Source organism: Octodon degus, unplaced genomic scaffold, assembly GCF_000260255.1.
Source record: "Octodon degus isolate 3935 unplaced genomic scaffold, OctDeg1.0 scaffold00090, whole genome shotgun sequence".
Taxonomy (NCBI): Eukaryota; Metazoa; Chordata; class Mammalia; order Rodentia; family Octodontidae; genus Octodon; species Octodon degus.
In genome coordinates this window covers 4,407,704-4,433,402 of record NW_004524666.1, presented here as the reverse complement: position 1 = coordinate 4,433,402, position 25,699 = coordinate 4,407,704, and the positions used below count along the sequence as shown (strand labels likewise).

General features: G+C 43.5%; 1 protein-coding gene across 1 annotated transcript in view; it reads left to right on the top strand.

Moving 5' to 3' along the window:
* The window catches only part of Prep (prolyl endopeptidase), a 112,771-nt gene that overhangs the window by 58,442 nt on the left and 28,630 nt on the right, over positions 1-25,699 (top strand). The window contains exons 8-10 of the mRNA XM_004637457.2: positions 3,727-3,918; positions 9,142-9,339; positions 14,019-14,122. Coding sequence (XP_004637514.1) covers positions 3,727-3,918; positions 9,142-9,339; positions 14,019-14,122 — 494 coding nt within the window. The remainder of the gene's footprint in view (positions 1-3,726; positions 3,919-9,141; positions 9,340-14,018; positions 14,123-25,699) is intronic.

The following is a 25,699-nucleotide window of genomic DNA, read 5'->3' as shown; positions in this document are numbered from 1 at the left end:
CCATAATCTGCGCCAGCCGTGCCCCCAGGTGCGCTGAGCTGGCCACTGAGACCCACATGCCTGTAACCCCAGCACTGGGGAGGCTGAAAACAGAATCACTGAGCCTGAGCTGCATAGTGAGACCCTGTACCAAATACATAAAATAATAAAAGAAAAATTTAAAAAATAGAAGAAAAACACCATCAAGAATGTTAAGCATACTTTTAAAAATAAACAAGTAATATAAACAGATTTGGAATAGGACTAAGTAAAACAGGTAGATGTGAACAATATGATCATGAGCAAAAATTCAGGTATTAAGTCAAGCAGATTAGACACAGCTGAAGAGAGTTAATAAAATAGGATGTCAAAAGAGCTAAAATACAGCCCGCCAGGAGGTATTAGACATCAAGAACGAACTCCTTCCAGAAAAGATAAACTCTGAATCAGGACAAGCCAATGAGAAAAAACAAGGGAAAAGTGTTGGAAGTCTATTTGAAGACTTCACAAAAATGAGAAGGTGATTAATAGTCGACTTAAGACACTACTGTGGGAATGATGTTTCTTTCTGTACCTTAACATCAAAGTAGCAAAGCATTATTAGGAATAAAACTTGATACTCATAAAGTCAGTCTTTTTAAAGTGTCAATTTTGTCTACGTTCAGTGGCATAATTTTAAGGTATAAAGAGCGAAAGTAAATAGGCATACAAATAAAATCTATGAATCTACAACTGGAGGACATTTTTTAACAGAATTTGTATTGTGACTGATAGGACAGATGGCAGAAAATCCCAGCGTATCCATAGATGATTTGGACAGTGTGATTAACAAATGACCTGCGAGGCATAGTTAGCGTTGCATTCCCAGTGATAGCAGGACACATATTCTTCGTAGTCACCTACTGAAATATGGGATATATTCTTCGAGCACAGTAAGGCAGCCAAAAGTCAGTACCAGTAGCCAAAGGATTGATCTTTACAAATATGTCCTGTGAAAATCTACAAGTTGTATGCAAAAGAGTACCATTCCATTATCTACAAAGTTCAAATATGACTTAGAATTAGACCGTAGTATATGTGGGTGCAAATACAGGCAGAACAAGTACAAAGAAAAAGGAAGGGTTATTTCTGTGGGAGTCAGGCTAGTGCTAACCTCCCAAGGGGAGAGCTTCACACCACTTCCTCTTTGTCAGTAGAAGGGCACCGACTGGCCTTGTGTGCTTGTACTTCCAGATGAGTTTTAAAATCAAGTCAGACTCCTTGAAACTCCCATTTGGATTTTGATTGTTACTGTGTTAAATATATTGATTTCCTCTAGGATTGTTTGCACCTTTGAAATATTGGGTCTTTCCATGTAGGGACATGGTAGGTGTTTCTACTTACTAAGGTTGTTTTTAATCTGTAAGTTCTTAGAAGGAATTTAGATGTGTGTTCATAGAGACTCCACAGCTCATGTGGTATGCATTTCTGGGTACCTGCTACATTTGCTTCCTAGTGTAAGTGAGGTCCTCCCCCCACATTTTTTAACTGATAATTGCTAAAATATAAGGTAGCTAGGGATTTCTTTAAAAATACTGATCTTATTAGACTTAAATCCAACAGCTTGAAATACTTTTATCACAATTTTATTAAGAGATAGGTACTAGTAGTCACTTCCATAATAATTCTTGCATTTTATTTGTATTCTTAATTTCTACTTGAGAAAAATGAGGTTTAGAAGGGGATAAAGAAATTGCTGCAGGTCATACAACTTGGAGGGAGAGCTGAGTATTTGAGGTGTTTGTTTGTTTGTTTGTTTGTTTGTTTTTTGCCATATTGAGGATCCAAGAGCCTTGTGCTATACAAATGCTCTACCATTGAACTACATCCCCAACCTGAGAGCTCAAGTTTTAATCCAAATTAATCCAAGACAGAATAAGCTCCCTTTCTTCCTGTCATTTCCTCCTCCTCCTCTCTTCCTCCTAACTCCCTTTCCTCATATTTTTCTTCTTTTTTTCACAGTACCAGAGATCCAGAGATCAAACCCAGGAGGTCCTCACACATGGTTAGCAATTATTCTACCAATGAGCTACATCCCCAGCCCTCACTCTCTGTGATGGAATTATGTTTTTTCTAATAAGTTAGATTCAACAACAAATTATATGAAGATATACCATGGACATGAATGAGATTATGAATGTAAAGCACTCATGAAAGATACAAGGAATATAAATGAACCAAATTAATACAGCAGTATGACTCTTTTTCATTTTTAATTCACAGTGACTGTGAAATTGAAAGTAGGAGATGCCTGGAGAATGCTTAAGATGGGACGCTGGCTTGCAGTAATTTAGAAGGCATAGGACTTTTTTGTTTATCAAATGTTTGAGGTGTTCTCTGAACATCTGTGGCAGCTGTATTGTGACAGAGGTGTCTTGCCCATGGGCTGGGAGTGTGGTTCAGTAAGAAAAGTGTGTACAGTGAGCCTTGTCAGTGCTGATGATAGTGAATATATTTAATATCGTTAGGATGTTAGCCATGACCATCTCCAGACTAATTCTTGGGAATAAAGATCGTAGGGTGTCTCTTTCATTCAACACAGATTTTCTTCCTGTGAAGTATATGCCATTCTTTCCATGCAGAGCTTGGTGATCCAGAAATGGAGGAAGGGGGAGGGCCAGGAGAGAAAAGAGGAAAACAAAGAATTAAGATGTGTTATGTAGTGTGTCAGCTCCACACAGTGTCAACAACATGTACCACAAACGTAGACTAATAAAATACACAGAGCAGTGCAGTGGCTGGCCTGGCAGGAGTGGCAAGCGTGGCCCATCTGAGAGTGGGCCAGGCGTAGGAGACAGCTGTGTTTTTACAGAACTGAGAGGCCAGCGCCACAGAGAACAAGAGTTGAGGCAAAAGTTAGGACTGCTTACACAAGAAGTGGCGCATGCAGCACCAGCAGGGGCCTGGATTTTAGTCCAGTTGTCAAAGGGAAGTCATTGAAAGTTTCTGAGAGCCCCAAAGTGGACCATGTTACAATATTAAGACATCACAGTGGTTGCTGCACTGAGAAAAGCAAGAGTGACTGTGCGAAGCCTAGGCAGGAAGCCTGTGCTGTAGCCCAGGTCTTCTCAGAATTGGTGCTGTCACACTTTTGTTTTTTAAACCAGGAATCGAACTCAGGTCCTTGCAGTTGCCAGGTAGGCACTAGTGCGGCTGGGCTATCTCCCTGACCCTGCTGTTGGCATTCTGAGCTGCCTGCTGCTGTGCTGTTTAGCAGCATCTCTGATCTCTACCTACTAGGTACCAGGAGCAACCCCCACACTCAAGTTTGGACAGCTAAAAATGTCTCGAGACACTTCCAGCTGTCCCATGGGGACAAACGTCAGGTGTCCACAGGTGAGAGCCACTGCTGTAGGCCAGGAGACAGAACTTGGCATGGTGCGATTGAAGGAGCAGAGAGAAGTGCTCAGGGCTGGCACACACAGATGGCAGAAGATTTGGCACATTGTGTGGGGCAGTGGGCCAGTGGGGCAGTGGAGAGGTCGTTGGTTTCCTCACATTACCAATGTTTCTAGGGCCACTTCAGCATCTTTTACAAATTATAATTCATCACAACTGATCCTTGCTTTTTCTCATGCCTTAAGAGTTTCTAAGTAGGATCTCTGCTTGGTGTTCTGAAGATAGAAAAGCTCTGTCCTCCCCTCTGAACATATAAACCTTACCAATTTTAACATCTGCGGGTGACAGAAATGCTTGGTCTCTTGCCAGGAATCCTGAAGTGGGTAAAACTGATTGACAACTTTGAGGGAGAATACGACTACGTGACTAACGAGGGCTCAGTGTTCACGTTCAAGACGAATCGCTGCTCTCCCAACTATCGCCTGATCAACATCGACTTCACAGATCCTGAGGAGTCTAAATGGAAAGTACTTGTTCCTGAGCATGAGAAAGATGTCTTAGGTAAGGTTATGGGTGACTTGAAAATTGTGTTGTTGTTTTTTTTTTTGTTTGTTTGTTTGTTTTGGGTGAGAGAGCCAGCATGTCAGTCCATCTCATTCCCTGCTGACTGATTACAACCTGCAGAACCTTTGACATTCTGTCATTAGGACTGAGATGTCTGAATCATGGTCTGAGTCTTTGCTATGTGACATCTTTGTGACTTAGCATGGCATCATATAGAAATGCAGAATCTATACAATTGTAAAAGTATAGAGTCAGATTTTAAAAGGTACTGCCTTTAAAAAAAAAAAAAGCAAATAGCACTTGTCTTCATACTTTTTGTCTGATGATAGTCACTGATACTGTATTCTTAAAACCACTTAGATTCACAAGCCTTAGATTTAAGCGTGCAAATAACCTTTGGCTGTTTGCATCTCCCATTTTCTTATTAGAAAAGAAAAAAGACTAGTGTCAGACTTAATTGAAAACCACTGCAGTCACTGCTTTGTGTACTGAACTCCATTAACCTCTCAAGACCCCATACTTTCCTATCAAAGTGTTTGATGGTGTCTTCAGGGCCTTTGCATTCATTTTCCCCCAAAATTGACGTGCAGCTTTATGAATTACTGTCCTAAAGCTAAATTTGATTAGAGTAAGACTCACTGATTTTTGCAACTTTTTTACTCAAAAGGGGAGGTCAGTATCTCCCATGAGTTGGCTTGATGGTGGTGAATGTCTTGCTTATGAGTCAACTGAGGTTAAAATCTAGGAGTGTTCATGGTACTCGATTGAGCAGAATGGATACTCAGCCCGCAGAGCAGCCCTGGCTCAGCAAAAGCGCCCTTCCAGTGAGCTCCTCAATGAATCAAAGCTGCTGTGTTGTTTCACAATGTGGACCAGTAAGGGACCCTTCCTCCCTGGCTCAGAGGAATGTGTTCTCTATGCCTAGCAGGTGCTTCAAGCTGGCATTGCTTGGGGTGGTCAGCAGACGGTGATAGCTGCAGCTCTCAGGGTCACAGCGTCCTTTGGGCACTTCTTTCCAGGCCCTTGTTGCTGTAATTCCTTTGACTCTGAAGGGCGCATTGCTTTTATGAAGTTCTCCTTAGTGTCCAAGAATGACTGTTCTCCTCCACCCTTTTATACTGATATCTGGAGCTCCTCCACCCAGTACTATTGGACAGGACCCAAGACAACCTCCCTGTCTACTTATCCCTACAGAAACCCTGTACACCCCTGAGGAAGCTGCCCGTCCTAGGTTTTGCCTCTGTTCTTCAGCTAGTCTTCTACCTTCCAGTCACTGTCCCTGTATGTTCTCAGGTTTCAGTCAGAGGCCAGTCCTTCATGTCTCTCAGGTTGGTTGGGGTCAGTCATCCCCAGCAGGGAGGGAGATTTACAGCATGGCAGGAGCTCTTTCCAAGGAAGTGTCCTTACCTGTCTCCTCAAAACCTTTGTTACTCTCATTTGGAGGAAGCATCCATGAGCCCTAGAACAGGTCTGGAGTCATTACCTTGAACATCTTCATAGTCACATTGAGAGCCTGATAACTTCTGTCTGCACTATGGCAGAAACATCTTCCATAATGACCAGAACAGCCAGCACCTGGTGTCTCCTGAGTGTCCCTCAGTGCTGTGTGCCACTTGCATTGAGCATATGTATTGGTGTATCCAAGTGAGACTCTGGTGGCATGTATCTTCCTGGAAGGGTCCTGATATTTCTCAGGTGCTCAACAAGTTGGAGCTGTGATCCTCATAAAGGGAGCTACCATGGATGTTGTAAATATTTCCTAAGACATTGGCATTATATTCCATTTAAAGCTGAAAAGGGGATGATGGTATTTAATATGCTTTAAAGTAACATACTTTCTCATTTGTAGATGTAACAAAATGCAAATTGATGCCTAGAGATTTGGTGGGGGGGTTGAGATATTTTTATAACTCTCCTTCTGAAAGGTTGTATGTTCTTTAGAAAGGGGAAACCTTCAATATTCAGTAGAGCTCATCAGTTCTAAGCGAAGTACAGTTGAATCTGCTGTATATCATTAATACAGAATGCCCTATTGAGACTAAAAACTAGAGATGAGTCATAAAGTACAGCTATAAAGTCAGAGCTTTTATTAATGACAGTCCACAAATCTCCTTGTCCTTTTATTATTCACTTTCCCTGTTTTATAATTCTGGTGTACCTTGTAGTTAACACAGATTGATTATTCTTTGACAGCTATAATTTACTTCAATTTTCTCTCATACTTTTTCTCTTTAGAACAGTAAGCCGTGTGAAATATATTACTTGCTTGAGGTGCTCTTAAAACACACACACACACACACACACACACACACACACACACACACACACAATTTTAGAGAATGAAAAATTATTGTTGGATGGAAGAACTCTTCTCTCCTCACTTTTGGGGCAGTTTGCTGTGGTAGTTGTCTCATAGAACCAAGACATGCGCTGGAGAGCCTGCATGCCCCTGGCCAGCACCCTGTTCATGTAGATAGTTGACCATTGTAAGTGTGGACTGCTAGTTTCTTGGTTATGAAAATAAGCAGTGTCAAGAACCCCACCATGACACCCAACAGCAGCTTGTCTTTTCAGCACATCTCGGCTGTTGCCTGCAGCCCTGCCTTGCTTATAGCTGGTATGGCATTCCACCCTCTGTCCCTAACACATGCTGACCTCTTACCTGCCCTTTGCTACCCCTCTTAATTCCATCCCCTCCCTCGCTCACCTCTGCCTCTGAGCTGGGCCTCTCAGCACTGTCACTGTAGCTTGCTGCCCAGGGCATTGAGGAGAGCTCACTTGTCTGTGTCCCTCTCCATGTCCCTGTGATCCTCAAGTCATGGCCATTCTTAGGAACAGCCTTTCATTTCTCTCCTTTTCTGTCCAGGCTTTATCACATGAAGTTCTCCCCGGGTCATTGCGCTAGGGTTTATATTCATATCCCTCATCTTTCAATGGACTTTTTCTTCTGTGTCATATACAAAAATCCTTTGTTCGATGTTGTGTTTCCCAGTGCCACCATTCTGTTCAAATGGCTTGGCAATAAAGACCAAATTCCCCTATAGCTGGCTGTCCGAATGCCCCATCTGATGACCACTAGCACCTCACCCTGAATTTTCTTTTCTTTCCTTTAAAGAAAACAAAAAGAAACCAATAAAAGCAATACAGAATTTCAAAACAAGATGATAGGAATTTAATAATGGTTGTTGTATTGCCCATTGTTATCTTCAAAATAGTTGCTCAGGTTAGCAGATAAAGGCATGCAGAAGTGATCAGTTAAGCATTAACTGTTTCTTTCAATAAACCAACAGAAATTAGCACAATTATCTTAGCTGTCTTTTATATATATTTTTTTTTCTTTTTTTTTCTTCCCCCTTCTTTTCCCCTTTCCCCCATCCCAGTTGTTCTTTCCTTTTGAGTTGCTTCTTTCCCTTGCACAGTATTTATTGTAACTTTTGGCTTTTATTTACTCTTTCAGTTTTTTACACTAGGGAGACAATACATTGTTTACACATGTGGGTCTCACTTAATTCACTGATCAGTATGGTCTCTAGTGGCATCCATTTACCTATAAAAGCCCCGAGTTTATTTTTATAGCTCAGTAATACTTCATTGTATTAAAAAAATATCGCATGTTTTTTATTCATTCCTCAGTTGATGGGCATTTGGATTGTTTCCAAGATTTTGCTATGACAGTTTGTGCGGCTGCAAACATGGGTACACATATGTAGTTGTGGTATGATGTTTTCAGTTCTTCTGGAAAAGTGTCCAAAAGGGAAATAGCTGGGTTGAACAGCTGGGACCTCTGATCCTAGTTTTTTTGAGGACTCTCCACACTGACAGAAGTGGTTACACTCCTACCAACAGTGGAGAAGGGTTCCTTTTTTCCCACAGCCTCTTCAGCATTTGTTATTGGCTGACTTCTTGATGAAAGCCATTCTTTTTGGGGTGAGATGGAATCTCATGTTGTTTTAATTGACATTTCTCAAATGATCAATGATGTCAAACAATTTTTCATATAGTTATTTGTCATTTGCATTTCTTCATCTGAGAAGTATATATTCATCTCAGATGCATATTTTTTTTCTTAATTGGACCTTTAAATTTTAGGGGCCTATTTTGTAAAATTCTTTAAGTGTTCCAGATAGAAGTCCTTTGTCTAAGGGACAGTTGGCTAAAATTTTTCTGAGTTCATGGGTTTCCTTTTTACCTTGTTGGTGATTTCTTTTGATGTGCAAAGGGCTTCTTTATTTGTGAAAGTGGATCTCATCTTGTCTCTGGGTCAGTCTTGCTCCTATCTGCCCCACCCCACCCCCCGCCCAGGTTGGCACATCTCTGTACTCAAGGCCACGTGTGTTCAACTCTGTATCTGCATAGGGACTCCCATTTGTTTTGGGTCCTCAGCCATCCCCCCCTTTACCCTCATCTGCATTTTACTACTTGTATTTTTCTCACTGTTATTTCAAGGACAGAAATGACCTCATCTGCTACTTGTCTCTAACACCTTGCAGTGTGTCTGGGGTATACCAAATCCTAAATACACTTCTTCCAAGTAAGCTACCTTGGCAGACGTAATCATGAGTTGGTTTTTATTCTTTTCCTCCTCCCCCATCTTCTGTAGCATGGTTTGGGGTAGAAAATGCCTAGGCAGGTGTGGCTGCCAGCTTTCTGTCTCTGTGACAAAAGACAAACTTAACAGGAAGGGAGGTTTAGTTTGGTCCACAGTTCTGTGGGTTTCAGTCTGTGGTTAGTTGCCCCTGTTGTTTTGGGCCCTCAGTAAGGGTAGTATGTTGTGGTGGGAGAAAGCTGCCCACTCCACAGTCACTGACGCAAAAAGAGACAGGATGAGGAGCTACTGCGATCCCAGTATCTCCTTCAGGACCACACCCATAAGGACCCAACTTCTACTGTGTCTCACCTCTTAAAGGTTCTGCCCCAGGCTGGGGTGCCAAGTCTCCAACACATGGGCCAGTGGGAGACCTTTATTCAAACTGTAGCAGCAGGCTAATTATGTCCCACAAATTGTCTCTACCATCAGGGGCCCTGGCTCAAGGTGGAGAAAGTTTATTTTCTCTGAACATAATAGCTCCAGTCATTTAGGCAAAGACTTCTCTGAGACTAGGTGAATGATGAAAACCCACCATAAAACGACCTGGTAACCCTGGGCGCTGCGCAGCGCAAGGCAGAGTTTGCGTTCATTTTCACCTGACCTTAGATTTTTCTCTCTCCTTCTGTTTCCAGAATGGGTAGCGTGTGTCAGGTCGAACTTTCTGGTCTTGTGCTACCTCCACGATGTGAAGAACATCCTGCAGCTGCACGACCTGGCCACAGGTGCTCTCCTCAAGACCTTCCCCCTCGATGTGGGCAGCGTGGTGGGGTACAGCGGCCACAAGAAGGACACCGAGATCTTCTATCAGTTCACTTCCTTTCTGTCTCCAGGTGAGTCACTTGGCCACCGCTGTTCACTTTAAAAATCAGACTGATGTTGAGCTTCTTTTGGGAACTAGAAACTAATATAAGTTTTGTGAATTACCTAGGCGGTGGTAGAGCCAAAATTACTTAACGGGAATGCAAGAGGAAACTAGGTGGTCAGAAACAAAAGAAAAATATAGGAATGCCTAGAACTGCACTCTCGCTAATCTCATATTCTGATTGTTTTCTTAGGGCAGGAACCACTGTTGTTTTAAGATGATCAATAAAATAGTACCAGCACGTATGAACTTAGCCTTTGATCTGTACATGTCAGGTCACATGCAGATAAGAAAATGATGAAAATGTGTAGCCACACCTGTTAATAAATGTTAAATTGAATTAAAATACAATTCTATAAGCATATATGCCACTTTATGGGGAAAAAATGTTACCTTGGGTCTGGTAGAAAAGGAGTGTCTTGTGAGTTGTGACTTTACATTTCATGGTATAGGTTAATTCTCTACCAAGCACAATAATTCTTTTTACCATTTTAAAAAGTTGGTCACATTCTTTTTTTCTTGTTATTATTATTATTTTTTTTTTTCTCTGCTGCCCTTCTGTGTCGCTTGTGTAGAGTTGTAGCCACGCAGCGCTGCTCTGATTGGTCCCAAGGGTTTGGCTCAGTTGGCAGTTTGCAGATGACTGGGCAGACCCTGTCTTAAAAGCAATCTGGCTGGAAGTATTTCTGCACTTCCCTCCCTCAGTCAACCATTTGTCAGGATCCTCTGGAGTTCTTTTTGTCCCCACCCAGTTTTGCTGAGAAGGAACTAAAACAGCCCTAGGGGAGTTAGGCAGGTGCTGAAGGGACTTCTCAGTCCTCTTGGGATTTTTGCCAAATCACAGTGATGCCTCCTGCGCTTTTCTCTGAGCCTCTGAGCCCCAGCGCTAACAGGCCATAAGCAGTCTTAGCTGTGGTGACAAGCTGCTGTCAGAGTTATTAAAACCCCAACAGTGTTGTTCCGGAAGTAGGTCTGGTGGTAGACCTGGCAACCCTCATAGGCTTTACTTTCGCGGGCACCTTTCAGAGCTTTGAGAAAGGCTAGGAAAATCCTGAGAGTGTGGCAGTCAGGCCCAGAGCTCCTCTTCATGCTGTCCTGGACACCCCTCCACCACCACACTCCCTGCATTCTCACCCCGGAATACAGCAGCAGCCCCTGAACAGACCGTGAAAATCACTTCCTCCAGATAGCGTGTGTCAGGTCTAACCTGGTCTTGTGCTACCTCCGTTCTCTCTGCACAGCTGCAGGGACCCCAATTTATGTCCTCAACCTCAGAGTGATGCCAGAAATTTTACTTTGTAAAACCTCTCATTTTAACCAATTTAGATAAATAAAGGACAAAGAGAAACACAGAGTAGGAGTGGCTCATCTGCTCTAAATAGAAGCCAGAGTCCCCAGAGGCCTGGAAATCACCTTCAGTGACCTCATGTGACTGTTTATTTCAGGAACAAACTTGAAGAAAGGGCTCCTTGTCCTAGTGTAAAACGATGGCTCTGGTGCCAGGAATGAAATATTCTCTGTGACTGTGGTGAAGTGTGAGAGGCAAAGAGTGTTCCTCACTGGGCACCACCCGGCAGCTCCTGAGCAAGCCTCAGTTGGTCACCATGGTGCTTTGTCTCCTCTTACCCACTTTGCCTCCATCTTCCTCTTTTTTCCTCTTAATACAATTTAATATCCAAAAGCAGGATGGGGCTTCCAGACGCGGCCTTGTAAGGCCACGTGTAAGAATAGCTGTCAGATAATTAAACTAGATCTCAGGAAAGCAAGAATTGTCAGTGTGTGTCGCACACGTCCATCTGCTCAGAAGCTGTTCTGGGCTGGTCTCTGAAGATTAGCTGTGCACTGCCACAGTCGGTAGCAGAGACATAAAATTGCAAGTAAAGCCTGAGGGTCACAAGTAAGTTCGGCTGCGGCTTCCCGCTGTGGACACGCAGCGCATCTTGTTTCCTGTGCAGGCACGTGGTGAAGAAGCATGGCGAGCCCAAGCCCTCTGCCCCTTGAGTCTCACTTGGAGAAAACAGACACAAGGGCAATTTGGAGTGTGATGCATTGGTTCCTTGTGGCTCAAAACACTGCTTAAACTGACGAATCCTGTGCTTGTGGCACCTCAGGGCTGACTGAGGTTAGCTCGGGACAGACTTACATCTTGCCATAGTCCAGGCTAGTAGAACAGTGGGCCTGGCTCCATGAAGCAGGGATGAGGAGGCCAAGCAACCTTTCACAGACTGAAAAGGCAGTTTTTCAGATACTTGGGTTTCTGACTTTGCCCTTTTTTTTTCCTGTTAATGACAGTAGTACCCTCCTGTAATTGGATAAAACACTGTCTACATGGGTTCCTTTGCCTTCTCTTTCCATAGGCAACTTTGCTGATCCTCCTGGTTTTTGTCATCTCTTCTCCAAGAGTGCCCTTCATCCTAACAACCTCTCCTTATTGTATTTGCTTCAGGTTACACCAGGAACATGCCAGCTGAGCTCCTTGCATCCCTCCCACTAATAGAGTGGCCTTGTTAGAATAATGTTTTCATCAAGAAATACCTCAAATCCAGACACATTTTCTGGGCTTAAGGGGTTTCCATCATCCACTCCCTCTTTCACTCTTAAACCTTACAATTTATTTCCTAGAGATCATCTAACTTGTCCTTTATTATCAAATGTTTTCCTCAAACCCCACTTTGTCTTCCTTTCAGCACCTGAGCTAAATCACTGGGTCAGATGATTCCCATTGTGGTCCTAATGTGCAGTGGGCTTAGCTGGACTAGCCCAGATGGATCAAAACAAAAAATGTAATAGATAAAATATGTTAAGCACTGGCACCTCGAGCTTTAAGCAGCCTCCTTAAACGATTTTGTGCACTTAGAGAGCGTGAAGGGCAGGTGTCTGGCACCATCTAGTATTGTTTATTTTGTTTGGTTAAAATTGATGTGTCCCTCTATTGAAATGACATGTGGAGTGTATCTCCTAGTCCTCGTCTTTCTCTAGGGAATTTGTAGTCTAGTGTGTTGACTTGACAGAGGAGATCACAGAGCTGAGAATTCCGGCTCCTAAGTCCTTCGTTCTTCAGTCTACTACAGTTTGTGGTGTTCAGATGGCACGTGCTTGGTCTGCACTATGTTTTTGTGTGGATTTTTTTAAGATTCAGATGCTATTTGTGTTTGTGCTAGGTATAGTGAACAAAACACCCTTGAAAACTGAAGTACGTCTTAAGATAGCCTGAGCTCTCAAGAGTACGTTCTGAGAGGCAAGGGCTGTACTAGTGTGTGGAGCGACTCAGTGTACATGCTCAGCGAGTGTAGTTTGCAGGTCAATTATAAAGAGGAATCCATATATATATATATATATATATATATCCATGTATAACTTAAAATAATAAAACCAACACTTCTGTCATGTTACGTATGTTATTGTGAGGTGAGTGTTAATCATGTACTTATTCTAGTAATCTTGAAATAATTTGTCTGTAAAGGTAAGCATGGAAATGACACTCATGAAGATTAGCTGACATCCTCTTAATAAATCTAAGTGTATTATTCCTTGCCAGTGGGGGGGAGTTGTTATTCAACTTATTAGTGAAGTACTTACACAGTGAAGCTGAGAAGAGGGAGTCACCATTTTAGTATACAATCAATTAGTTTAAATATGCCCTATGGGAATATCATTCGTTTTCTGGTTTATCAGCAAGAACTGGGGTCATAAAATCAATTTTTTATATACTTCACAGAATATGTTGAAAACATTCTAGAAGTACTGTTTTCACAGAGCCACTCGGATACTTTCCCTCATAGGTCACACACAGTGCCATTGTTTTTAGACAGTAACGGCTCTTTTTATATGTAGCTTCAGATTAATTCTTAAAAAGGCTGGCACTGGCCCCACCCCTGGGGCACACTGAGATGGCGATTGAGACTGGGCATAGTGGTGCACGCCTGTAATCCCAGCACTTAGGAGGCTGAAAACAGGAGGATCACTTGGAGTCCGATCTGCTTAGTGAGACCTGTAGACCCTGTACTAAAAAATTTTTTAAAAAACCTCAAGTGTTAGGAAGGAGCATTAAACTCAGGATGCAGAATTTTAATTAGTGGTTAAGCTATAATTCTTGGCATATATTAATCATTGTGTGCTGTGTACAATTGCTAGTTCCATCAAAACTTGAAAAAGCAGTATTTGAAATGACTCCCAGTTACTTTTGTTCCCTGATTGCTTTTTGGTCCCATGTGTGTCCATGGATGAATGAGTGTCAGATAGTAGAAAACACATTGGGAAACTCCTGACAGCCTGTTGGCCTTGGGAAAATCATTGGCATTTTCTGTCATTTCCCGGGGAACTTGCCTCTTGACTCTTCTGTCCCTTGCACTCCTAAGTGGCCTGACTTACAGAAGCGTCCATAGTTAGATGTTTTACCTTTTCGTGTACTCCAGAATACATTAGAATTTCCTGCAGCATAGCCTCAGGCTAGTGTAGAAGGGGTGCAGCCTGCCTCTCGGCTGACAAAGGTGAACTGTTACAGGGCACCCCTCTCTGCAGGCTGCTCTGATCCTTCCCAAGCCCCAGGTGTCCCTCTCTTGCCATCCTGGCATCCAATTGTGCTTTGTAGTCCTGCTTGTCCTTGGGTGTGTCTTTTCAGCTAACCTAAGATTTCCTCCTCTTTAGGGATCATTTATCACTGTGATCTTACCAAAGAGGAGCTGGAGCCCAGGGTTTTCCGAGAAGTGACGGTGAAGGGAATAGATGCTTCGGATTACCAGACAATCCAGGTATGGAGAATTTGGTCTTGGGACTTTGAGAATTAGGAAACCCGACCTGCAGGGTGGGCTGTTCCTTCCACCTTATCAGATGCATAGGAAGTAATCCGCAGTAATACAGACACAAAGTATTTTTGGAGTCCCTGCCACTTCTGGGCATTGAGTCAGGTGCTCAGGATGAAGTGGCGAGACCAGCACAGTCCCTGCCCTCACGTAGCTTATGAGATCTGCTCCTGTGGCTGCTGCACTTGACAGGAAGCCAGAGTTCTTTGTCTTAGGGCTCTTAACCACAGCAGCTATCAAAGCAACACCATTTGTCTGTGTCCATCTGCTTACTTGAAAACAAGTAGTGTTGTAGCTGAGGTCTTGCAGAGATTTGCTGTGTTTAAAGCATTTCCTCAAGTGCTATGAGTCTGTCTTTCTAAGTCTGAATTTCATAGGCACTTTTGCCTGTCATAGGTAGACATCAATAACGTTTAAATGAATGGCTTAAGTAATCACCATGTCGCCACAAGCTAAGTCTCTGATCAGCATCTTTTGTGGCTAGGAGTCTTCTTTTTTGCTTTTTTTCTACTCCCCCAGGGTCGGTACTAAGTAGATGGGTGATGGGTGGTGAAGAACAGCTGTGTCCTGCTGCAAGGGGAGGTCACCTGCAGGGCTCCAGGTGTTTACTCTCCCACGTGGGGGTTGGCACACAGACCACAGATTAGGAACCAGAAACTAAAGAAAGAGTGAAACATCTTGGATGCCTCCAACTATGTGTTCATGGAACTAGAGTATTGTTACAGTTGGTGAGTCACCCTTCAACTGTCTAGAAATAGTCTAGTTGATGCGCTAGACCTAGATATATATATATATATATATATATATATATATATATATATATATATAGCTTTGTTTTAACATACAGGTAGAGGCCCAGGTAGGTTGCCTCACTACCGGGTACCAAACCCTGTTCAGTGTCAGGAGTTGGCAACCTGGCTCCTGTTTTCTTGGTGAGCAGCCGTGCCTGAGTTTATATATTGTCCATAGACGCTTCAAGTCCTGACAGAGTGGGTGCAGTGCAGACTGCAGGGCTCACGCTTAATGTTTCTGGCTCCTTTAAGAAAAAGAAAGAAAACGTGTACAAATCCTAATCTGTGTATGTAGTATTTAAAATCAGAAGCACTAGGATTTTGTCCAAAAGCCCTGTCAGACAGGCTTGAAGTCTACTGTATGTGTACTTATTGGGTGACACTGGACAGCCACATAACCTTTCTGACATAATTAATCTTTTGAACTGTAAAATAAAGATACCTGGTTCTTTGGATGCCTTTAGGATTATTGTGATGTATATTGAAGGTCTAGCATGCGGCACATTGGCTATAATCTATTTTGTTCAGCACACCAGACATAGCGTATGCCAGAAATAGGCCTACCAGACATAGCACTTTCTATGTCCATTTGGCTTCTTATGTTTTATTTTCAAGCTGAGCCACTGCCAGGAGAATAGCCTTTGAGACCTCCAGCCCCGGTTTGCATGATTGTGGCTCCTTAAGTCACTACTTGTAGATCGTCATTCTTTACCGTTTTGTCCACATAGAGAGAATTTGTTCCTATAACTATTACACTTGGTCTTCTCGGGCCTTCTGTAGTCCTCGCATCCTCAGCGAGGGCCGAGGAACCAGGAACCCTCGCAGCACCCAGCAGGCAGCTCCTCCTCCGCCCCAGGACACAGTCCTTGCTGCACGGAAAGGGGCAGTTGCTCAGGAGAGGCCCTCATCATCTCTCCTCTGAGGCAGATTTTCCTCAGCTGTGTATTAAACCAACATTGCTTTTCTCTCTTTTCTCCATCTCCACAGACAGCTTTTGCTCAGGTGTACAGTTGCCCTTGGAATCCGACCGAGGAGAGGTTCCTGTCATGGTGATGGGTGCTGGGGAGGCCGCTTGTTACAGGAAGGGAACTCACTCCTCAGTGAGGACCGCGGGGACCGCTTCTCTTTCCAGGCAGCTGTGTTTTCCTCTTCTGGTCGTAGCAGCATTCTTTCCAGATGGCCCACTAGTTACAAGCTAATTGTGTTCTTTTCATTTATAAATGAGAAGGTAAGACTTTACAGCTGAGCCAGTACTTCTGTGGAGTAGGCATCGATTGCTGTGTACTCAGCAACCTGAAATCTCCGAGTTAAACTGAGGAGAAAATGTGGATGCCACCAGTTGCCAATGTCACTGGAAAATTCACAAAATTCCTCTGGGCCTGGCTCTCTGTTTCCTAGAGGAAATTTCTTTGACATTGAACTACTGAGGCGCTTGCCATTCTTGCTTGCACTGTTGAAATAGAGGGGAAATGATTTGTGACAAGTACTATTTAAAGAGAGTAAGTGGACAGACACAGTGACTTGCGGATCTCACACTGTTCCTGCGGCTCTGTTGTGGAGCTGGGGCCTTGACTGTCGGCAGGGTGTGACTGGTGTCCCAGTAGATCTTGTGTCTTCCGTTGTGCTTTCTACACTGGTGTGCACCAGCAGGCGCTGCTCCTCAGGGCACTGGGGTAGGCAGGGGCACTTGCTTCCAGGAGTTCAGTTCTCACCTGGGGAACATAAGCCAGACCTCGTCTCAGAAAAGGAAGCAATTCTAAAGGAGAATTTTTCATTGTGTAAAGATACATTTTAAGTGCACTGTGATGTCTCAGCACTGTGTCACTCGAAATCCAAGACGTGTTCTGCTAGGTTTTGATCTGGGCATGCGCAGCAACGCTCTGACGCAGGATGAAGTGTGGCAGACGGGCTCACTTGGTAATTAGGCTTTCTGTGGTATCCTGGCAGTGACGCGCCCTGCAGAAAGCAGGCTTGAGAGAGGGATCTGCCTGCAAATGCAAATCATCCTCCCAGGATTTAGTAAAAGCCACAGCATTTTGGGGGGAAAAATAAACCTGTTTTTGTTTTCCATTATTTTAAGGTACTATCACTTTTGATTCTACTTCACTATGGGATAAATCTTTCTTCCCTCTGTGATTTAAAAAGAATATCTCCTGGGCTCTTTGGCATTTGCTCTTCCCTTCTGTGAAGCGTGTTATTATTTTGAGGCAAATACCAAGGCATAAGCTGTTCTGAGTTTGGCCAACAATAATAGTGTTGCCTACCTGGAGTGGGAGCTAGTAAAATAGGTTAAGCCAAGGAGAGAGAAGGGGAAAAGGCCAAGACACACAAGGCTCAGGAAACCGCAGAGGGCTCTTCTTTGTGAGATCTGCATTCCCCCAAGGGACACAGAGCAAAGCTATTGTCTGCATAGCCTTCCTCTTTCCTAACTATAGCTGCTTCTGTATCTGAAGTAAACTTCTGTGGATGAGTCACGGCCATGTCTGACACTGACAGAGGATCTACAATCTGAGGTACAGGGTCTCAGGATCAATCCTGAGGGGATTTCACTGACCTTGTCAGACCCAAAAGCTACAACTCTTGTTGCATAGGTCCTGCTTTACCTTGGTCTTAACCATCCAGTAGAAAAGTATGAAGACGAAATATAGGAAGTAAAGCCATGCTGTTATGTTGAGTTGCGGGGGACTCAGGTCAACAATTTCTGACATTGCCAGTCAAGTGGAAGACCTAATACTATTATGGACTACTGGAGTATTTTGGAATATTTTGCTGAGTTCACACACCTATAATATTTAAGTGATGGAACTGAACAAAAAAAGGGATATAGATGAATGACCATTTTCTATCTGTGTATTCAGAATGGTTAGGATAGATATATAGCCTCATTCTCTTAATTCAAGGAATAGAGGGATTTGTTCTAATAGTGTTTGTAAATAGGATATCATGTCTGCATCTTGTACCACAAATAACCACTAGGAAGAATGTATGCCATGTGTTAATTATTGAAACTGTCCTACCAATTTGATTTGAAACTCTCATTGCTATTTATTTCCCAATAAAATTATGGAAAAAGAAATGAAGTAAACTTCTGAAATCAGCTCCTAGAAAAACTATGAGATTTTCTTCTAGTCTGAGATAAACACAAGAATTTTAGATTGCTTTATCAAATGTGCAGCTGATTAATCTTTTCCCTCCATATGGTGAATGACTTAATTACATACTATTGATTAAATCTCTTCCTGTGTCTTTCAAAAAGAAGTTAGTAATGAACATTAGAAATTTCATTTACATAATGTTTAGTGACAGGTAAGTTTACCTGAGAACACCATGGGTAAATCAGTAATATGTTTCACTTTTTAAACAAAGTAATAGAGAAGTGGTAGTTAAATTTAGTCTGTAAGTAAATATAGTATTTCAACATGGCACATAAGGCCAGGAAATGTTTGAATTCATAGACAGGGCAGACACAGACTAGAGGGTTGAAGCATACAGATCTGAAAAGCCGAGGTGACCCTAGGACATTATCAGGGTACAAGGGGGCCTTCCTGGTCAGGGTCAAGAAGGGATACGCAGGGTGAGAGGGGAGTTGGTCAGGGCTTTGAGGGATGCAGACTTCTTGTAATTTCCAGTTCCTCTCAGTATTCTTGAACATTGTTACCACTATCCTTCGTTCAGAGATTGCTTTGCCTGCTTGTTGCAGTGTAGTAACATAATTCACAGTCAGTGTGAGAAGATAAGCACCGTACCCTTGACTGATGTTGGCTGTGGCCTGTGCCGTTAGGGATGGAATGGTGGACTATCCTTGAGTATGGCAAAATGAAGGAATGTAGTGTAGTAAAAATCCACTTTCTGGCTTCTTAGTTTCTTATTTAGGGACAGATTGGCTTTTTTTTTCTCCTCAAAATGAAAAACTAGATTCATAGGCCCAAACAAGAACAGCTAAGTGAGTATATGCCGTTCTCAACACTACCTACAGCTTATAAGAGACAGAATTAATTAGACTCCAGGTATCTGTATTTCATGAGGAGAAGCAAACTTAAAGCATGGAAGGAAAATAGTAAGAATTATACACATTTAACATAGACTTTATTATCTTACATTCTCCTATCCTTGGGAATTGCACTGTTTTCAGGATTTGCTGCTGTAGTGCACAGGAAATATACAGACTGTCCCAAGAGTGGCTTTCTCTGTAGCTGAACAGAAATGTTAAAAGGAGATGGCTTTTAGATTTACTAACAGGCCTGAGAGTCAGGTCGGTAACTTTTTTTTTTTTCCTTTAATTTATATTTTGGATTTTTCCTTTTCATTTAGATTTTTGTACCTTGGGTGATAATTAACTCGAGGTTGCCAGCATACAGCTTTTGCTATTCAGAGAACCTGTTCTTGGAACATTAATTAGTGTTTTAATACTCATTAATTTCTGCTCCAGGCTCATGGCACGTGTGGTTTAGAGTACTGACTCGTCCATACCCTTAATGAGCTGGCTATTGAACTGAGGCTAATGTCTTTCTATATTAGTGTGGTGCAGTCGCGTATTGGTCGGAAATCTTCAGAATATATTAGGGAAAAGGGACTTGGGTAATATTTTCAAAGAGAACTTTTTGAATGGTCATGCTGCTTGTATAAGTAAGGAATTGCCTGCAGTGGGAGCGTTTGTTTGTGACAATTTATTGCATTACTTTTATATTATGTTTCACAGTGACATATTCTCACATAAATAGATTCCTGCCATGCCTTAGACTTCTCTGTGTTATACAAGCATTCTAGATGGGGGGTATAATATTTATATATTCAAAATGTACATGTTTGTGTTCCTTTCTGCTTCTTTGAGTGTCAACAGCTTTGGAATAATTGGACACTAAAAGATGGTGAGCATCTTTGTTTTCCTCTCCTGATATTGGAGAAATGAGTTGTGTGATCCAAGGCTGTCGTTGTCGCGATTTCCCCACCGCTGTAGATTAATTCTCTTCTGTGTCTAAACAACATCATCACTTTGCAGCAACCTGAAAATACATAACTCATACCCATCATATGCAAAGATCACAGAGCAGCCTAGAGAATTGAGCAGCCCCTGGGGACGTAGCTGCGTGACCTCTCCATACCGACTGGCCTGGGGGACTCCCTGTGGCAGGTGGACAAACTTCCATTGGCTGCCTCCATCCTGTGCTCAGCTTCCTCTGGGTTTCTGAGAACTCTGCTGTGAGGACATGGCCCTGTTTCAGTGATGATCACAGTCAGCATTGAGTGGGGGCTAGGCTAGCCTTTAAGTCCATGCCTGATGGAGGCATAGGAAGATGCCAGGAAAGGCAGCCCGCCAGAGGGGTCTTTGGGCAGGTGTGAGACCTGGTGTGGTGGCCCAGTACCTGGGAACTTGGCTTTGCAGGATGGCTATGCTCAGATGTTGAGTCCACCAGGTATTGATTTGGTATGAAGCCGTAAGCTGTTCTAGGAGGCCATCTCAATGTGTTGCTATTAACATTGTTGTCACAGTAGAGGCTGTAACTGTCCCCCATTGGGCTATACACAGGATCATAGGTGACAGCTGTACTTATTATAGATTTGTTCGCCCTTAGCATATACAGAATTTTTAACATTTCAGACATCTGCAGATATTATTGAGTTTGCTGTTATATGTAATAAGCCACTTATGTGGGCTTAAATTTTAAGAGTTACAGCTTTTGAGATCTGTGACAGTTTCTGTTGCTAAGCTCTGCTGATTCTGCGGTGGATACATTTCAGCATAGTCACAGCTAGTAACTGTCTCCAATTGCTTGCTAGAAACGCATCTTGGAAAAGACTGGTGTTATTTCATTATCCTTTAAAAACAAAGTAGAAAAATCACTTCCTTCTTACTAGAATTGAATCAGCAGTATTTGTCTTTTACCATTTTAATAATCATGTCTAAAAATGAGTCTGAATCTCCAGCTATATTTTTCAGGGTTAGCTCAGCATGAGTGACAAGAAAAATAAGGTTAAAAGAGCTTCAAAAGAGGATAGTTTATTTTCCTCACATGAAAAACATGCAGGGAAGCCAGCCCGGTGCCAATCTGTGGAATCCTAGCTCCTGTCTTCCTGCCGCATCACACAAGACCTCCATTCCCTGCAGCTGCCGAGGTGTCAGCCGTGTCACCACTTTCTAGCCAGCAGGGAGGTAGCAGTGGGAAGCAGAGGGCATGGCTACGTGCCAGCTGGCTGTGGAGGCTGTCTGCGAGGAGATCCGTATTTTATCTGCCTACGTTGTCCTGGTGGAAACCTACCAAGACCTCATTGCCAAAATGTTTGAGATGTAGCTGTATTCACCTAGAACAGTGTGCTCTGCTAAAACTTAGGTCCTTACTGTCAAGGAAATTTGGGAAATGAGTAGTAGCAGAGACCAGTAATCTCCACACAAAGCAGAACAGGTGCTTCCCAAGTTTGGGGTGTGGAACTTAACGCCACCTGGTGGCCGGTTACCTGAATCTCCGTATCAGATTTGGAAAGAGACCAAAACATCTCATTTGCAGTTAAGTGTGATTGTTCACAGCAGAAATCACAAAAAGAAGCATGTTATAAGGAGGCACTTCTCCTGTGAAGAAGTGATATAACATTGCTTCTGAAACACGAAGTGTGACCCAACAGTATATAGGCATATTTGGCATTTCAGGTTAACTCAGGGAGATATCTGGCATAGGGCAGGGTAAGCTACCGTCCACATGGCTCGCCTTGATTTTCTACCTTGTGTTTCATTCGGGGCCAGAGTCTGCTGCTTTCCCAGGATCACCAGCTCCAGAACTGCCCTTCGGCACTATCCATCTTCGAGGAGCTGGCCCTTTGGAGTACAAGTGTGACACTAGTCAGTTTGCAGAGTCGTGATCTGGTCCCTGATTTCATATCTGTGTTCCCAGGAACTGTATTTTGTGGTTTTGTCATAAGGACAGACTAAATGCTCCTCTGGTTTGGGCATAGTTTGAGTGTGTCCCAAAGGTTCATGTGTTAGGAGCTTGGTACCCCCAATCGTGCTGGAAGTAGAAAGAAGAGGCATTGTGGGAGATCCCTGACCATCGATGGCGCTGCCTTCCAGAGGGATTAAGGTAGTTGGTTAGGGTATGTCTCCTAAGAGTTCCCGAAAGCCAGTTGCTATACAAAGTGTTCTTTCCAGTGAATCAGGCTGAATCTGTCTCTGGCTTCTTGTTTTGAGATAGTCTGTTCTCCCAACACACGCTGCTGCTTTTATGGCACCATCAGCCATCATTAGAGGTGGAAACAATGGCTGTGAGGTTAACAAAAACCAAAAACACCTCTTTACTTTATAAAATTGGCCCTCCTCAAGTATTTTGTTAAAGGAACAAATATAGACTGATACATATCTTCCAATGACATGTACATTGGAGTTCATCTAAGTGAGTCTTCTCCTTTTACAGAGAAGGAAACTCTATGTCAGTAATTTAACAAAAGCTACACTGGTAATAATGGACGGAGCCAAGGTTGTAACTCAGAATTCCAACCCTCCTCTGATTCTTCACATTTTGTCATCACTATAGGTTACATACTCTGTGTAGCTTAGGATTTTTGTTTTGCTTACCTCTAAAATAGACCAAAACCTTCTAATTACATAAGCCCTCTTATCTCTAAATAACGTGTTTCTACACTCAGTATCTAGTGAGCACTTGGAAGACCTTAGGGAACCCATTAAACAATAGAAGCACTCCCTGTATACAAGGGGAGGAAGACGTACAAATTCACGTTTTTATATTTACATTATTTAATGACTTTCAGATACTTTTCAGTGCTAAGCACTGCAGGTTGTTCTGGCCTTCGCCTCCAGCCGCCGCGTCCGTATCAATGGAGACTTCTCTGCCTTCCCACCCGCTTCTTTATCACACAGAGTCCTCTTTATTATTATTTAAGGGCTGTGTGAAGTCCTAAATGTCAGCTATCATGCGGCAATTGAAACCCTATTTAAAATATATTGGAAAGTGAAATAAAACAGAAGTATTTCTGTGTCTGCTTTTGTTGCTTTTCCTCTGCTGGAAGAATATTTAGAGATTTATTTTCTACAGAGTATAGAAAATAAATTCCCTTCTCGTGCAGTGAATGTGAAGAGCGACTCTTGCACCCCGGGCAGGCGACCTCCACGCTTCTGTGCTCTTTCGGGCAGGGTCATCCGTTCTAGCGTCTCTCCATGTACAAGTATTTCTGCTCTGTGAACCAGGGAAGTTAGACAGAGTGTTACTATCAATAGGAAGACGTCCAGCCAAGGGGAATCTGCTCACTGTCTAGGTTTTCTCTGCACTGAGGGACTTTGCAGGAGAGTGTCAGGGTCACCTCTTTGTGCTTTTCTGTCAGTGCCATTCCTAAGCTCCAGGGACACGTTTCAGATGACCAGCTGCACGGCTGTTATTTAGCTTCCTGCTCTGCTCTGCCTTTGAGGACAAGAGCAGGGAGGAGACGGTGGGATCCGCGTCGTTTCTTCCTTGTCCTCTCTGGTGTTCCGCCTGGAGTTCTGCTGATGGTGGATGGATTCTGGGTAGGCAAAAATAGCTCTAGTGCCAGGACCTCCCATTGTCTCCCTGGAGGAAAACCCGTCGCTGGCGTCACTGCCTTTGGGCTCTGAAGAGGGGAGGGACATTTTTCCATTTCCAGAAGCATAATCTCAATCAGGGAGTAAGCGGTCCGTGCCCTGCGCCCAGAGGTGGACCTGCTCTCACCCCGTTCACACTCAGTGCTGATTGAGGGCGGGGTGCAGCGCCCCAATGTTGTCATGGCGATGAACGTGCTGCGGCGGCGTATTGCGAGGTGGAAGGAATCGTGATGGAACTCCGCAGGACTTCCCTGGGTCCTGGACATCAGCTGTGTCACTTCCGCCATCCATGCCCAAGTGCTCCCTCCTCCAGAGCTCTGGGCTCAGTCACAGCCAGCCCCATAGCGACTGAGCGCGGTCTCACTTCTGCCCTACTTGTCCTCCCCACTTCCTCGTGGGCCTGCTCGCTTTCCTCTACTCCACTTTGCAAAATTCTACTTGTCGTTTATTATTTAACCAAATCTCAGTTTCCCTCAGGAAGCTTCTCCTTGTTTTTGTCTTGAGGAACTCGGTCTGAAATAGAAGACAGGCAAAGGTGTCTTCTGCTGTGTCACCCGCCAACAGGGTGTGGCCCTGCACCTTGTACCCTGAGCTGTCTCATTTCCTCAGAGGTAAACCTGAGGCGAGTTGCCCTGTGAAGCTGGGCTGGCTTTTCTGACCAGGCTGTCACACTTAAACTGTTAAGAGCCCAAGAGCAGTTAGTTTTGGGTCTTCACATAGCAACTAATGTTTAAAAAAAAATTAGACTTTATTAGGACCCAAGAGAAAGTTTCATTGTTTGCCTTATTAATGTCTCGAAAGACTATCAATCATCTACTAAGGCTGAATTGGTGAACACAGCCTGCATTAACTGTGAAGTGGTTGAGATCATGGAGCCTGTTCTGCTAAATTAAATAATAGAATTAAATAATAGATGATGCTTTATGTCCACGCTGCCTTCGCTGTGTAAGTTCATATACGTGTGTCAGTATATGGGAGACGTAAGTGTGGAGATGCGTAGGAACATGTGCTTAAACGGAATAACTTTGATCCTCATTGAAGTAGGAGCTGATTCTGAAATTGGGCTTCAAACAGAAAGTCATTTGGGGTACAGGTAAAATACTGTGAATATTACTCCTGTTCTGAGCCCTTGAGTTTTTTATCTTTTGCATAAGATACAAAGTATATAGTTCAGAGTATAATGTATGTATGGCTAATGTAGGTCTTCGCAAGAGATTAGGAGAAAGTGTAAATAAACTGAATTGTAGGTGGTGCGATGCTTGAGAATCAGCAGGTTTAGCTATTGCAAGCGTTGGCTTTGACCCCCCATTCCTCAGAAGGTGCCAAGGTGAGGCGGACAAAGCCGTGTTCTGGGGCATGGCTGGAGCTGCCTCCGCTCACCTGTGTGGATGTTGCCGCTCTCTGCAGTCCACATGCAGATGCCACTGAGGCTCTTGCCCACCTTCTGTCACAAATCCTGTCAGCACTGGTGTGTTGGGGTGAGATCTAGGTAGGGCATGGGACCAAGAAGAACCACCTTTATTCATCCCCTCAGTGTATTTTTGTTACGAGTTTACCATGCACCAAGTACTGTACTGAACACTGAAATAAGTATAGCCATGACCCAGGAGGTCTTTGCCCTTGTGGGGAATAAAATGAATAGAAAGCAAAGGGCCACCAGGCAGCTTGGGAGCAGGGCTGCAAATGAAATGAGCAGAAAGCCCTGTGGATTTTCATTCAAAGGAAACCTAAAGCCTGGGGATGGGGTTGGTGGGGCGGCAGACCAGTCCAGAATGGTAGCAAGGACCCTGAGAAAGAAGTGCTTGGCCTCAAAGGGTACCCAGAAGAAGATTAGAGGAGTAGGTGATTGGTGTTGGGGAAGGCAAGAGCCCGTGGCCTCCATTCCTTGTGGGAATCGCTGCAGCATTGTGTCCTGGAAAGTTACATGGTTCTGGTTTGGAAAAATCCTCTTCTGTTTTGTGAAGATGAGGCTGACGTGGAAGCAGTGAGAGCGTGTTGTTATCAGTGGCAGCAGGCCAGGAGGAGGCAAGGTGGCCGGGGCAGAGACTGGACACGGGGAGAACGGGCTTGGAGTGGACTACCCTAGAAGGGAGAAGATCCCTGCAGTAAAGGATCACATCAGGGATGAGATTGCACATCTCAACCATTAGTATTCATTTATCAATGAGTTGGCGG